Source organism: Anas acuta, chromosome 8 (genome assembly GCF_963932015.1).
Source record: "Anas acuta chromosome 8, bAnaAcu1.1, whole genome shotgun sequence".
NCBI lineage: Eukaryota > Metazoa > Chordata > Aves > Anseriformes > Anatidae > Anas > Anas acuta.
This window is the reverse complement of record NC_088986.1, coordinates 17,608,963-17,625,125: the sequence shown is the minus strand read 5'-3', so window position 1 is coordinate 17,625,125 and position 16,163 is coordinate 17,608,963. Positions and strand designations below refer to the sequence as shown.

The window sequence follows — 16,163 nt, the reverse complement described above, 5'->3', positions numbered from 1 at the left end:
ACAGATGGAAATTCTAATACCCAATGTTAGCAAGCACACAGTTGTATTGTTTACTGTGAATCAGCCAATAAACTGCACTGTTTTCTATTTTTCTATTTTCATACATCTGTTCAGCAGGTTTTGACAGTGCTGAATGTCTCAATAGCTTCAAAAAATATCTGAAAAGATCTGAGAAATTACTGAATGGGTTGATATATTTGGTATGATTGGTTTGATTTATTTTGAAGAACTTGCAGTAATTATCAAATCTAACTAATGTTACCAATTTTTAGTGAAGAGATCTGTTAGCTGAAGTGTTTCACCAAGTCACTCTGTTTCATATTTACATAGCGTACTTTTACATCTTACATTGTAGGTCCCAGAACAGCAGAGGCAGATCTCACTCAAGTCTACTCCAGCTTCAGGTGAAAGAGGAATGTGAGTTAAAAGGGTTCAGGGATTTTGCAGTTTCTCTATTTGGGGATTTTTGGGTTTGTCTTCATCTATTTACTCTTCTTTTTAGTAAACTACTGATTTTCACAAATTTTCTTTAGCAACTTGGAAGATACTGGTTGAGACATGATCCTGCTTTCTTAGACCCATTTAATCAATAAAGAAAAAAAATTAATAAATTGATTTAATCAATCCTGTCAGGTGTTGAATTGTTACATTAATCACCAGGAACATGATTTTTGTGGAACATAAAATATTTTTTAAGTGTTTTCAGACTTCAAGAATCTTTAAGTAGTACAGATGATTATTACCTTTCCCTTATTGAGGGAGGGAATCTTCCTTGTGCAAAGAGCTCAAGCTTGAGAAATGCACTAAATAGATGGCACCTAACAGATAAAATTGTCAAATGAAAAAGCAACGAAGCTCTAAAATGGAGATTATTACTGTATTACTAAGTTTAGAAAAACAGCTCCCTTTTAATTTTTTATAACAGCATTCATTTAAACCAAGGCTGTGATGTTTAAAAATGCCATTTTATAATTTGGCTGATCTTTGTCTCAACCAAGACTTCATGTTGCTCTGTATTGAATGAGCCAGTTAGCTTTAGTAACTGATCATAAGAAAGACCCGGTGCAGCTTATGTTATGAGCTATGCACTGCACCTTTTGACCTGCTTACGATTTTGTAGTTGATTAACCTTTAAGAAATCTGTCAAGCCTTTAAGCTGGACAAAATGCTGCTAATGGTGTAGTGGGTCACTTTTTTAAACTATAGCAAATTTTGGAAGACATTACATCTTTGCAGGTTTTTAAATTCAAAACCGTTAAAAAATGGCTATGGTTATGATAATATATTTAAACTTGATATTTTAAAATCTGCTTTAAAATGTGTGCTACCATCATGAATCCTGTCTTTCAGTGCTAGCACTTCAGATCCACCAACAGCAAATATTAAGCCAACACCGGTTGTGTCAACTCCGAGTAAAGTGACTGCTGCAGCAATAGCTGGGAATAAGTCTACTCCAAGAGCTAGTATCCGTCCAATGGTTACTCCTGCTACAGTTACTAATCCTACCACTACTCCAACTGCCACAGTTATGCCTACAACACAGGTGGAGACTCAGGAAGGTGAGCATTTTAGGGTAGTACAGGGATCTACAGTAAACATAAATGCTACTTTTCCCTTGAAATCTCATTAGTTTAAAGATACTTGAAGGTACTTTCATTGTCCCTGCATCTCTTTTAAATATTGTGCTTTTTAAGGCAACAGAAGTGTGCATAAGTTCTCAATTCCTGAAGACAGCTATGAGAAGCAATGTTAACTGAATCCAGGAAACATTGAGTTTGACTGTTCAGGGCATCCTGAAGTGGAGAAAGTGAACTGTGCTAGATAATATGAAGTCAGTTGAATGTGCTACTGTTTGCCTTTCAGCTATGCAATCAGAAGGACCCGTGGAGCACGTTCCCGTCTTTGGAAGCACTAGTGGGTCTGTGCGTTCCACCAGCCCTAATGTTCAGACATCTCTCTCTCAGCCCATCTTGACTGTTCAGCAGCAGACTCAAGCGACTGCATTTGTGCAGCCCACTCAGCAAAGTCATCCTCAGATTGAGCCCGCTAATCAGGAGCCATCCCCTACCATTGTAGAAGTTGTACAGAGCTCTCAAATAGAGAGGCCCTCCACTTCTACAGCAGTGTTTGGCACAGGTTGGTTTCATTTTATAGGTCTAACTTTTTGAGTCATTGATTTTAAGTAGCTCTACTGTCAAAACAGGCCTAGCTTCAGAAAAAGAATTTGCTTGTGATTTTTTTCCCCTTAGTTTACTGCAAATTTTACACATTTTTACAAGTAGGCTCCTTTCTTGAACATTCCAAAGCACTACCCCTGAAATTCTGATGTCACCATATTCCTTAAAGATAAAAATTCACGTCTTTATCTATTCAGAGTGGTGTTGGGGTTTAACACATTAAACCCTTCTGCTCCTGTTTCCACCATACTGTTGGAGCAAGGTTAATTTTAGGAGTCATTAGTAAACTACGTAAGCTGGAATATGAAATACAGAGAACACATACTACTCAGTGTGGTGCATTGTTGTGTGTCTATTTGCTGCACACAGTGTAGAATTTGGTTTAGAATACTTACTTCACGAAACAGACTTTGGTAAACTGCTTTTTTTTGTTTTCCAGCTGATACTCTGTTAATTCTTAGGTGACCTTGTCAGAAGCAAAAATGTTGGAATAAGTATTTTAACTATAATCCTGAGAACCTTATACTGGGGTTCAATTAGGGAGTGAATGTGGATCCAAAAACATAAGGCTTGTAACCTTGATGTTGGAGACAGCAAAATGAAATTGATTCTGTTATCTTTCAGTGCAGAAATAGAGGTGGTCTGCCAGAGTAAAATACCAAACCTCTTGATTTTCTGCTTCCTGCATTTGTAGTTCTGCTTCTGAGAGTAACTGAGAGGTTCTTCTAAGTTTCAGCTACCCCAAGTTCTTCTCTGTCTAAACGACCACGAGAGGAAGAGGAGGATAACACTGTGGAAAACTCAGAACAAATTTCAGAGGAGACAGTGGATGTACCTCTTCCAAAGAAAATGAGAAACATGCAGAGAGTTGGTGCTGAGGTTTGTAGGAACATAAAATGCTACTACTTAATCTGCCACTTCGGTTGATTTTAATGGGAAGAGAAAGTGTTTTACTTCAAAGCAAGTCAATTAATTTTTGACATGACTTTTTCTTCTGACAGTAAAGAAAGCAAGTGTGTTTGGGTAACATAAAAGGCAGAGGTTGTTGCAGTTGCAATGGGAGATTCACATCTTGGCTGTAGTGTGGATGGAGAGAGGGGCCATATTCTAGCATTTAAGAGGAAGAATTTAGAGTATTTTTAAATGTGGTCTAGGAGGTCATTATCTACAGTCATTCTGCCAAGAAATCAAAGATGAGAAGTTTCATGGAAAAGCTTAGAGAAGATGCATGTGACATACTACGGGAGAGAGTTGGGATATCCTGGAAAAATGGATTGAACTTGAGATACCTCACAGCAGACAACTCATGAAAAATGTTAAGCAAGACAAAGGCACTTCATTAACTGTGTAGGAAACAGATGTTGCATAACATAGAAGGGCAAGATTGTAAGAAGATAATCACTTAATTTGCTCGGAGGGTGGAGATGGAGCAGGAGACTAAGGCTTCTTTCCTGGTTCTGAAAAATTTTAGAGATGTAGAAGAGAACAGGTCCACTGGACTGGAATGGGAAAACTGTATTTCTTCAGGTGCTAGATAAAAACAGAGCTAAAGGAGAATAATAAACGTTACCGGTTTTCTTTGTGGGAAAAGATAAGCTTTATATAAAATAATAATAATGATCTCTACTATGTTAAAGAATCAAACTTTAGGACTAATGATGTGTTTAAAATGAGAAAAATATATGGTCTTTCAGGAGGAAGTGACAGCAGAAGAGAGCACCGATGGTGAGGTAGAAGCTCAAACATACAATCAAGACTCACAAGACTCGATTGGAGAAGTAAGCATATTTGAAAAGAAGAAAATCATAATTTCAGCAAAAATAAGCTTTTTTTTCAAACAACGTCTTTGAAAGAAATTTCAAATCGGGTCTTGCAGATTTTCAATAGAAAGCAGTTAAAATCATTTTAAGTTTAAATTTCCTATGTTCAAGGATAGATACTGAATTTTTATTGGACTCAGCATGTACCTACATAAGTAACTGTGGGAATGTTAACAGAGCTTTGCAATTTTGAATGTAATTTAATGTGGTTTAGAAATCAGAGTATCTTTTTATTAATTCTATGATGTGAAACTGAGACGTAGAGATTAAATGTGTCATAGTCTTAAAACAGAATTTGAATTTTCATTTCTTCATTTACTCCTTTGCTTTCTGACTTTAATTTTAGAGAAAGATTTCACAAATCCTTGAGCAAGATTAGCGTTAGATGGGTCATGGTGAGCTAAACAACAAACAAAGACACTAAAATAAAAGCCACTTAAAATGCACATTGTAGCAGAGTTAAGGAAGCCAAATACAAGTGAAAAATGTGTATTTAATCTTTCTCTTAAGGAACATGTACAAATTATGGTAATTTTGTAAATTAGCAAAGTCTCCTGTAGAGTTGTAGAATCTATTTCATTTAAGTAGTAGTGGATATTGAGTCTTTAGTAAGGCATTTTCCCTCAATAACCTTTATATATTTAGATGTTTATCCCCCCCACTAAATCCTGGCTGTGTGATGTCTATTCCACAGGTATCTTTAAATTTTCTTTAAAAGTTCTAGTACTCAATGTGATTATTTTAAATTCCGCTGTTTTACAGCAGAATTTAAAACATTACAGCGACACATTGTTTGGAAAATAACAAAAACTAGTTACCTTACCTGAACCAGAAGTCCTGAATGCTACAAAAAGTATGTTAGGAGAGTCCTAATTTCTTTCTCATTTTTTGAGGCTTTTTCTTCTTGATGCTTTTTTTTTTTTTTTTTTCTTTTTTTTTTTTTTTTTACTTAGCATTTCTGGTCGTATTTATCAGATTCAGTTCAACTGTTTTGAACATGCATTTGTGCTGAATGAAAGGAGAAAATTTTAAAACTCTGGCTATCATGCGAATTGCTTTACTGTTCCTCCAGACTAAAAGAACTCTAAAACAGCAGCTCAGAGTTGATGCTCAGAAGAGGAATGATTATTCCTTGATCCTGGGGAGACTTTTAGTTGTCTGTATTTGATTGACATATGCTACATTTTGTTTTCCTTTTATTACTTTTATATTTTACAGGGTGTTACACAGGGAGAGTACACTCCCATGGAGGATAGCGAAGAAACTTCTCAGTCTATACCAATAGATCTTGGACCTCTTCAGTCAGATCAACAAAATACTTCTTCATCTCAGGATGGTCAGTCCAAGAGAGATGATGTCATTGTGATTGATAGTGACGATGAAGAAGATGATGATGAAGAAAATGAAGGCGAGCAGGAAGTATGTATACCATAGAATTACTTTAACAGTTACTGTACTTACATTTGATTAAAGATAAAATTGTGAAGCTCATCTTGCACAATCAGTGTAATTAGGAACATCCTTTTGGCTGTATAGGTATTGTCTAGACTTCTGTAGCCTCAACTTAGTGTCTTAAAGACACTTGCTAATTCCACTTGATTTTTTGAAGTTATAAAATTCCACAATGCCTCTGAGTTCCAAAAGGAGATTTCACACCCCCCCCCCAGCCAGGCCAGCCTTGTGCCCTCTTTCCTTCACTTCAGACACATGGGAATTGCCTGCTCCTGCATTCTTTACAGGTGGCTAGCATTTGTGGACCTCAGCGGATCTCACTAACTAGTTCGTTGAGCAATCTACAGTCTGCTCTCCCCAAATCCAGAGTAGCAGTTTTGCTGATAGTTTTCCTTGTATAACCAAAGGATTTTAAATTCAACCATTTCATGATTGCTGTGGCTAAGACAGCCACCAATCATCACTTCACCCACAAGATCACAAACAACAGAGTGAGGTAGGCAGCTTTCATTATTGGCTCCTTTAGTCCCTCTGTCAAATTCATCTTCAGTGTGCTTTAGGAGTTTCCTGGCCCTGTTGGTGTCTGCTCTATGATAAGCCCAGTTAATGTCTGGGAAGTTTCAATAAATCAGTTGCCCTTGTCCTTACAAGTTAAAGATTTTCCTTAATACTTTTTATTGATGTTGTCGTCATGACTGGGTCATCTATAGCAGACTCCCATAATCTGCTATATTAGCTTTCCTCATAATCCTGATTAATGGATCTCAACCATGTCGTCCCCAACTACAAATGCTGTACAGTCCAACCCATTCCATAGAGTGCTGCTCCTCCACCTGATCTGTCCTGTCTGTCTCTCCCAAAGTGTCTGTAATTGTCCATCACAGTATACCAGCCACAGGACTCTTCACACTTTTTTCCCCTCCAAGTTGAGTCTGTTTTGCTTGTGACAGTAATCAGTAAGTGAACTTCTTGTCTTTGTCTTGCTTCTTGAGCTTTTCTATATTATTTTGTGCCTCTCCTGCTGAAGAGAGGGAGTGAGAGAGCAGCTGGGTGGGTATATGGCAGCCAGCCGAGGTAAACCTACAACAGCAGTTGAAAAATACATGCGTCTACTCTACGAGCAATAAACACTGAATGTCTTCAGAAAGAGTTCCACAAACAAAGGGGGTCTCTGTACCATGAAGCGAAGCTTACCACTTGACTATGCAAAGTGTTCCTGCCGCTCTTTCAGCGTTTCCCGAATGTATTTTTATGATACTATTCCAGGATTATGAAGATGAGGAAGAGGAAGATGAGGATGATGATGAAGACACAGGGATGGGGGATGAAGGTGATGACAGTAATGAAGGAACTGGTAGTGCTGATGGGAATGATGGGTACGAAGCAGATGATGCTGAGGTGAGACTTGTACCTTTTTATAGTCTGCTAAATTACTTGGAAGAAATTGGTGGTGTAATGCATTTGAATACTTGAAAGTCATTTATCCCAGAAAATTGAGGTTGCTAGGAGGTGTAGTAATTTCTGTTATAACTGATTTTTTCACAAAAAAGATCAACTTTGAATGTGTAAGACTGAATGAAAATGGAAAGTGTAAGAGCCAGCATCAAAAAATGTGGATGCCACATTAGTGAGGCAGTGTCTTCAAAAGCTGGATATTTCATTGTCTGTTTTTAAATGATGATGACCATGTTGTTCACATTTGTGCATGCACATATACTCAAAATTTTTGAAATTTCATACAGTTGCATACATGTACATAACTTCATAGGTATTTACAGGAATATTTTAAGATTTCATTGATTTTTTTTTATTTTTTTATTTTTTTTACTCTCTGAATGCTTCTATATTTTTTTTTTACAGCCAGAGGGTGTTTGGTGCTAAATCACACTATGTTTGTTGGTTTTAGGGTGCTGATGGTACAGATCCTGGAACAGAAACTGAGGAGAGCCTGGGAGGAGGTGAAAGCAACCAGAGGGCAGCAGATTCTCAAAACAGTGGTATGGTTGATTCATGTTTATTCAAAGTCTGTTTGTAAAGGGGAAAATCTAGAAGTCACATTGCATGTGTTAAAAATTGCTCTTAAGGATGTACGGCAAAGTGCTAATGATCATTTTAACCTGAAATGTAGATTCTGTTGAAATGTTCTTTTCTAGATAATACTACATTCCTTCGATAACCCTGCAGCCTCTGGTTGCTGTGGAAACTGCTGTGGATGGCTCAGTAGATTAATCCCCTCAATCTGAATCAGTGTTTGAATAATCAGTAGCTTGTTTTGGTACTAGTGTTGGCTTAGCTGGCACAAGTTCCCTTTCAAAGGATTTGAGGTAACAGTATTGTGCTGTCCCCACTTCTGCAAGAGTAAAAATGTCCTTTTTAATGTGGTAGCGGAATTCGAAGATCTACCTTAATTTTTTTCTGAATTGATAATATTAGGAGGGCATAAACTTACTGCTCCATATTTCCATATGTTTTAGGTGAAGGGAGTACAAGTGCTGCTGAGTCCACTTTTCCTCATGAAAGTTCAAGAGAACAGCAACCATCATCTGCCTCAGAGAGACAGGCCCCTCGACCCCCACAGTCACCACGCAGACCACCACATCCATTACCTCCACGATTAACTATTCATGCTCCTCCTCAAGAACTGGGTCCCCCAGTACAGGTATAAAATAGCCCTAGGAGTTCAGAAGAAGTGTATGATTTCTTCTAAATCAAGTCTAAGTACTCTGCATATTGTAAAAATAGATCACATCTATTTAGCATCCTGAAAATGGAATCTGATCAAAATGACTTAACATGTCTCATTCTACAGATTATCGCTGGAGAATTTGAAAGCAGTAAAGCACTCATATCTTGAAATGATTATACCAATGTTATTTATTAATGCGGGCTGATACTTCCACTATTTAAAAAAAAAAAAAAAAAAAGTTCTTAAACACGTAACTCAGACTAGTAGGGATTTTTACTAGTCTCTGTCCCAATGCAAACTGGGCAAAGGAAAGTTGCTACTCATTTTCTAAGCTAAACCTTTCAACAAAAGTGTCTGACTGATGATTATGCTTTGACATAGATTTATAGATTTTGTAAATGCAAATGTCACAACCTGAATTTTACAAGAAATAAAATAATAATCTAACTATGGAACTGTACTTTTACCATTAACTTGTTCTGTGGTTCAGAGCCACGAAATTTCTGTGCTGAAATTTTTTGTCCTCAGTAGAAAGTAAAATAGAATCGTAATGTTACTTACCCAGGATTTAAACCTACATGCTTCTCTTTCATGGTTAGGCCAGGCAGCAGATGTGAGCTATTGGGTATCTGCTGCCATGCTCTATTCTTTAAAAAGGTGTGATGGTGTACTGAGCAGTGTTCTATACTGAAATGCAATTGTTATGTTCTTACTCATATAGCCACTGTACTTGGCTATGATTGAACAACTCTGTGCTATTAGAATTCCAGGGAGGCATTCACACTACATTTTTTTTCTCTTTACTATAAAGAGAATCCAGATGACTCGAAGACAGTCAGTGGGACGTGGACTTCAGCTAACTCCTGGTATAGGTGGGATGGTAAGTGTATGAAAGTCTACTGCTACTAACTTGAGGGAATTCATAACTCTTAGACATCTTTAGGGAAAAAAAATGTAGCTGCTGGGGTCAGGAGTGAGATGAATTCTTGCAAGTAATATCTCAGTGCTGTTAGTTTATATATTAATTATGGAATGCAAATACTAGAAAAGTTTCGTTGAGAAAAAATATGTTGAACTGATTTTGTCCAAGTCAGATTTAATTACTTGTTTTTAGAATCAGTCTTAAGTGGATATATTATTTGAAAAGTGTTTTCAGCCTCATACTAAAGGATCAATGCTAATTCATGTATGATTTCTGACGGTCTCTTTCAACTAATTCTGACCCTTTATCTAATTTCAACCATGTTTGACAGAACAAGTACAAGTTCTTTGAGGGTGGGGAGAGATTGACTGTGATGAAAAAGTATACTTTCTATGTTCAAAGGCATCAGCTCAGTATATTTTTATTCTGCTTGCATTGCGTGTACCTGGCATTCAGTTGCTGCTTGGAACTGGCCTAACCACCTGTTTTTCTTGCCTAGACAATAATTGAGCATATGGAAGGGAGCTTGGGTATTTTGGAAAGGTTTGAAAGATGTGGACAAGGAGATGAAGAGGATGAGGATTCATGGATTGGGAACGGATGAGGGAAGAGGGAGTGGAAGTGTCTGGCTTTGTAGGTAGTGTAGGAACAAAAGATACAAATTGATTCACATTGTGAAAAATCCCATAATCCAGGTATATTAACTAAGGCAGATAATTCCTATGTGTTTATGAATGAGTCACCTCAGGATTCCTTTGTAGTCGACACTTTGGCAGGGTTTTCTCTTGAAGCAGATGTCTACAAATCCTTTAAATGTTGGGTGTCATGGATAAGTGTTCTTTTTTTTTGTGTGTGTGTGTGTGTGTGTCACTTGTAAGGGCAACCTATATATGTGGCCCAGATTTAGATGTCTGAGGTGACATAAAATTTGTGTTACAGTTAAATCTGTCATTGTTTTGCTCAACAATGTAGAAAAAGCAAACGACCCCTTAACTTGGCTTGGTAGGAACTGGAAATACATTGTAGGCTCTCATATCAGTCTCTTTTTTTCCAGCAGCAGCATTTCTTTGATGATGAGGACAGAACAGTTCCAAGCACACCAACTCTAGTAGTTCCACATCGTACAGATGGGTTTGCTGAAGCAATTCAGTAAGTAGATGTAAAAAACAAGTAGAATTCTGACATCTTTTTTAGTCTTGTTATTTGAATGAAAATAAATTCAAGCAAAATGAATTTCTAATGGGAGTAACATGCTATGATGTATACAAGATGACTAATCTCTATTAAGTAAACATTGAAGTATGTATTATGAAACTTAACAGCAAATTAGGAGGCAGGTCACCTCCAATATTTGTTTCCTTCAGCCCCCATACTAATATTCTAACAGTTAGTAACACATGGATAATTTTGTGTTACATGTGCTACTGACCAGTAACAGTAGCACAAGTTCACCTCCATTTTTGAATTTGGGATGGTTCTGCACATGTCTACTAATCCACTTAAAATTGTGAGGATTTATCACATGAATAAGGAAATAATATTCTGTTCAGGACTCTTGTACTGCTTTTTATTGCTTTTGGATGCAGTCCAAATAAGTTTGAGAAACTAATCACTATTGAATTAGTAGTAGTTTAGCTTTCTTTTGATTATTACTGTTAATTCATTTAGTCTCACACGTAAGTTGTTCTCTTGTTTTGTTTAGTAATTTTTTTTTTCCCTGATCTTTGGAAATTGCAGAATTCTTTTAAATTAAAATCTTTATTTTCATAGTTCCCCTCAGGTAGCTGGAGTTCCTCGTTTCAGATTTGGACCCCCTGAAGATATGCCACAAACTAGTTCAAGTCACTCTGACCTTGGTCAGCTTGCATCACAAGGAGGTAAATCATTTCTATACTTCCTCCTCTGGGGTTGTTTGAGTTTTTTTGTTTTGTTTTGTTTTGAATAAAGTTCAGCCATTAAAATGCAGTTCTCCTTTGGGTACATGTGGAATGTGGAAACCTCTGACTTCTAAATAATTGTCAGCAGAAAGATTAATAGTAAAATGAAAAGGTGTTTTCCTCCAAGATGCTAGACTTCTTTTTTTAAACGATAATAAAAATAGAATACTTCTGTGGCTAAGAGACAGACTTGTGAACTGAAGAAACATAGCTGCAGTTTTATACAGGACAAATTGCCTGCTGGTCACCAGACACTTATTTTAAGGAGAACTGAAATATTTCAGGACTCGCTTTTTACTGTAGTTTTCCTGTTGATATAAGCTTTTTTTTTTCTTTTTTTTTCTTTTTTTTTTCTCTCAATAAAGTCACATAATCAGAATATCCTGAGTTGGAGGGGACCCACAAGGGTGATTGAGTCTAATACCTGGCTCCACACAGGAACACACAAAAAACAGACCCTGTGACTGAGAGCATTGTCCAAATGCTTCTTGATCTCCAGCAGCTCGGTGCCATGACTACTGGAACTGGGGAGTCTCTCCCATTGTCCAACCACCTCTGGGTGCAGAACCTTTCCCTAACACCCAGCCTGACCCTCCCCTGTCCCAGCTCCATGCCATTCCCCTGGGTCCTGTCTCTGTCTCCAGAGAGCAGAGCTCAGCGTCTGCCTTCGTGCTCCCCTCGTGAGGGAGCTGCAGGCAGCCATGAGGCCTCCCCTCAGCCTGCTCTGCATTGGTCTGTAAAAAACAAATGATCTCAGTGTTCCTCAGACATCTTGCCCTCTAGACCGTTCACCATCTTTGCAGCCCTCCTGTGGATGCTCTTTAATGGTTTTATGTCATTCTAATGTTGTGGTGCCCCAAGCTGCACCCAGTGCTCAAACTGAGGCTGTACCAGTGCAGGGTAGAGGAGTTGATTCCTTCCCTTGACCAGCTGGCAGTGCCATGCCTGAGGCACCCTAGCATGCAACCGAACCTTTTGACTGCCAGGGCACACTTGACATGTATTCAACTTGGTGTCAACCAGAACACCACGTTCCTTTTCTGCAGGGCTGCTCTCCAGCTTCTTGTCCCACAGTCTGTACCTACCCAGGGTTGCCTCAGCCTCAGTGCAGAAGCCAACACTTGTTCTTGTTAAATGTCATATGGTTGGTGATTGCCCAGTCTTCTAATTCATCAAGATCTTTTTGCAAGATCTCTCGACCCTTAGCAGTTCCTCTAAATTTAGTATCATCAGTAAAGTTAATTTGGATGCAGGACTTGAATGCATACTGACCGTTTTTTTAAAACCATTAGAGAACTGGCACTAAAATGGAGCCCTGCAGAACCCCACTAGTGACTGTCTGCCAGCCTGATGCAACTCCACTTACTATAACTCTTTGAGCCTGACCTGTCAGTCAATTGTTTGCCCACCGTATTATGTATTTGTCTAGCTGTTTCCTGGATATTTTGTCCAGAAGGATATAAATAACAGGGGAAATCTGCAAATGCAAAGAAATCTTTGAGATATATTCTTACTTGTTAGGAGATGGCCAGGCAATCTGTATTGTCTTTACTATTGTCCTGACTCAGTTTCTTTCCCCTGCATCCATGTCAGCATGGAACAGTCTGCTATTTTTTGAAGAAAGCTGACAGCAGAACAGAGGTGTAAGGAAAAAGACTAAATCAAAATTAGTAGTAGTATTTTCATCAAGCTTATACCTTTCAAGAAATTGTAATTAGCTATGACAGTAAGTCAAAACCATTTGTAATAACAAAAATATCCATTCTTAACAACCTATCACTGGATTCTGTCAGGTGTACAGAGAGAAGAAAGCAGTTAATTTGTACTTTTTCTGGCTATATAAGTTGTCACTACAACTTTGTGTGTTGCAGGTTTAGGAATGTATGAAACCCCACTCTTCCTTGCTCACGAGGAAGAATCAGGTGGTCGTAGTGTTCCAACAACACCTTTACAAGTAGCAGCACCAGGTAAGTGGCAGGAAATTGGCAAGCTGAAGTAAAGGTTAGAAATTTCAGTTTTCCAGAAATGAATTATCATAGAATCGTAGAACGGCTTGGGTTGGAAGGGACCCTAAAGATCATCTTGTTCCAACCCCCTGACACAGGGTTGGATCAGTCTGCCCAGGATCTCATCCAGCCTGGCCTTGAAAACCTCCAGCAATGGGGCATCCATAACCTCTCTGTGCAACCTGTTCAGTGCTTCAGCACCATCTGAGTGAAGGATTTCCTCCTAACACCTCATTTAAATCCTGCCTTTTTAGTTTAAAACCATTCCCACTTGTCCAATCATCTAAGTAAAACCAAAAAGTTGCCCTCCATCTTTCTTATAAAACCCATTTAAGTATTGAAAAGCTGCAGTAAGGTCACCTGGAGCTTTCTCTTTTCCAGGCTGAAAAGCCCCAGTTCTTTCAGCCTTTCTTGCTAGGAAAGGTGCTCCAGCCTCTGATCATTTTTGTGGGAATTATAATTAATTATATACTGTCAGGAGCATTCCAGTAGCTCTTTTCTTTATGGGCCTAAGATTTCCTAAAGAAAATCTATGGAAGTCCAAGCAAACTCTTTGTTTATTGAACTACCTTTCCTGTACAGTTACAGTTTTTACTGAAAGTACCTCAGCTGATGCTTCAGAGCATGCTTCTCAGTCTGTTCCAATGGTCACAACATCTACTGGCAATCTGTCCACCACTACAGAGGCTGGAGCTGGTGATGATGGGGATGAAGTTTTTGCAGAGGCAGAATCTGAAGGGTAAGCTGTGCCTTCATTGTTTGACTTGAATTCATAGTAGTTTTAATTTTAATTTTAAGTATGCCTGTGATCCATTGAGTTTCCATTTAACCTGTTCTGGTACAAAGTTCAGTCCACCAGGCTTTAGTAATTTTGCTAAGTGTTGTGACTTTTTCATGTGAAAACAAAGCTTTTCTTCTGCTAATTTAACATAGTTAATACTTGTCACTTTAAAGGTATTTTCCCCATTTGCTCAGAATGCAGAGGGTTCCATTGTAGTCAAATATAGATCGTAAAGGCCCCTGTTTGAATGAATAAAGGCTAAAGCATTGCTGGTTGTCAGTAGAAAAAATCACTCCTAAAAAGGAGTTCAGAAGTCATTCAGTTAAGCCAGTGCACAAGGGAGAGGAATTAATGTTTTTTTTAAAAAGGGGTAGACAAATGTCTTTGTCTCCTACTTTACCATTGCATTTTTTATATTTATAATAATTACTGTATTATGTGTTATGATCAAATATATTAGAAATCTAAAAGGAGGCAGAGGCTATATTTTATGATATATTTTAATTTTATTTGTTACATAATTGTAAAAGATGTGTGCCTCACAATTTACCCAAACTTGCATGTACTGATTATAGGAGATTTGGTCATAAGTAAATGAAATGTTACTGCTGGAGGTTGAATATGCCATGTAGTTCTCTTGATGCAGCACCAACCTGCATCACTATCGTCTGTCTGCATGTTTGAGTAGCAAGGGCTGAGGATGGATTTTCTGATGTTAAGATCACATTGTTTCCTACAACACTTAGACATGTTAGACACAAATCCACGTATGAATTAAATGGTTCACAGAATAGTGCTTGTAGTTCAGAAAAGGCATTTCCTGCATCTTAGGAGTTTCAGTTGTCTTCTAACATTTTATTTATACATGTTTACATTTTTATTATGTAAGTTTATCATTCTATTATTTATTTATTTTATTTCTTATATAAATTTATTATTATTATGTAAAATATATTTATTATTTATATATTCTTTTTTATTTAATATATTTATTATTTATTATTATTAAATGTATACCAAAAAGCAAGCTGTATTTAAACTAAGTGGAATGTTTAATTATCTTTTTCTCTTCCATCCTCATACTGCTTTTTTTTTTGTCTTCAAAAGACAGAGTCCAAAAAATTTAGATATTGCACCACTGAGTAGATGTCACTCAGCTTTATCCTTCCCCTGTCTAAATGTGCATACAACTATCATGTTCTGATTTTAGTCGTTGTTATTAAATAGCTTATATAACTTTCTCTGAGAGGTGATTAATGTTAGATGTACATGTGGAGTTAGCCTACATAACAAGGGGATTATATCACTATTTTTCTAAAAGCCAGTTAAACTTGTTATAATTAAGGGGGGCGGGGAAAGCTGAAGAAAACATGAAAATTTCTGTGGAAGGATGTTTGGAAAGTAATCTGTCTGCTCTAAAATAATGCTTTCTTTCCCTGAGTTTTTTTGTCAGTATAAATACAATTCTCTCTCTTCCCATCCTAATCCGCCGCCCCCTTCTAGAATTACTTCAGAAGCTGGCCTAGAGATTGATAGCCAGCAAGAAGAAGAATCTGTTCAAGCATCTGATGAGTCAGATCTTCCTTCTACTAGTCAAGATCCTCCCTCTAGTTCATCTGCAGGTACTGGTTAATTGCTGTAAACAACTATTTCAACTATATCATTAAATGTAGGAACTTCTTTGGACTAGCATTGTGTGCTGCTGCTGTGCGTATGCAACAGAAGCTATCAACTCAGAATAGAAGAACGTGTTTAGGTGCCTTTAGTCTTGATGGCAAATCACTTTTACTTGGACTACAGTAATCCATATTAAGAATAATGCTTCAAGGAGCAAGACTTACTGCTGATACATGAACAATGCATGAATCTCATCAATCTATCAACTGTTACATTTGATGTCAGATTTAAAATAGTTTTCAATTAAATTATCACAGAATATAAGTAAATGACTGTTCAGTTACCCATTTACCAGCTAGCACAAGATAATGAATGAAATGCCACACTTACTTGTTGTGAGGCTTTTATTTATATCAGAAGTGTCAATGAAATAGTGCTCACCTTAATAATTTTAAGGTAAATTCAAGACCGTAACACGTATCAAGTCATGTAAACATTAACAGTGCAAAACCACGCCAGAAAAATACATTCTTTTCTGTATTTCCACCTCTTCACAGACACAAGTAGTAACCAGCCTAAACCATTTCGACGTGTTAGACTTCAGCCACCAACATTAAGAACCGGAGTTCGTGGCCGTCAGTTCAACAGACAGAGGGGTAAGTGTGGTTGCTCAAATTCAGGCTCCTTTTCTCTTTCAAACCAGTTTTTATTGCTTTCTTCTTTGCTGACCATATATGCAGTACTTTATATGCTTGTGTTTGCTTG

General features: G+C 37.5%; 1 protein-coding gene across 4 annotated transcripts in view; it reads left to right on the top strand.

Annotated features, from left to right (window-relative positions):
- The window catches only part of TPR (translocated promoter region, nuclear basket protein), a 43,615-nt gene that overhangs the window by 26,336 nt on the left and 1,116 nt on the right, over nt 1-16,163 (top strand). The window contains exons 35-50 of one of the 4 annotated variants that reach the window (XM_068690657.1): nt 356-417; nt 1,351-1,559; nt 1,864-2,136; nt 2,914-3,056; nt 3,872-3,955; nt 5,216-5,416; nt 6,716-6,847; nt 7,356-7,446; nt 7,924-8,108; nt 8,947-9,015; nt 10,097-10,206; nt 10,828-10,934; nt 12,866-12,961; nt 13,583-13,739; nt 15,285-15,403; nt 15,956-16,054. In XM_068690657.1, coding sequence (XP_068546758.1) covers nt 356-417; nt 1,351-1,559; nt 1,864-2,136; nt 2,914-3,056; nt 3,872-3,955; nt 5,216-5,416; nt 6,716-6,847; nt 7,356-7,446; nt 7,924-8,108; nt 8,947-9,015; nt 10,097-10,206; nt 10,828-10,934; nt 12,866-12,961; nt 13,583-13,739; nt 15,285-15,403; nt 15,956-16,054 — 2,137 coding nt within the window. Of the gene's footprint in view, nt 1-355; nt 418-1,350; nt 1,560-1,863; nt 2,137-2,907; nt 3,057-3,871; nt 3,956-5,215; nt 5,417-6,715; nt 6,848-7,355; nt 7,447-7,923; nt 8,109-8,946; nt 9,016-10,096; nt 10,207-10,827; nt 10,935-12,865; nt 12,962-13,582; nt 13,740-15,284; nt 15,404-15,955; nt 16,055-16,163 lie in introns of all 4 variants that reach the window. The other 3 variants (XM_068690659.1, XM_068690658.1, XM_068690656.1) reach the window with 3 other exon arrangements.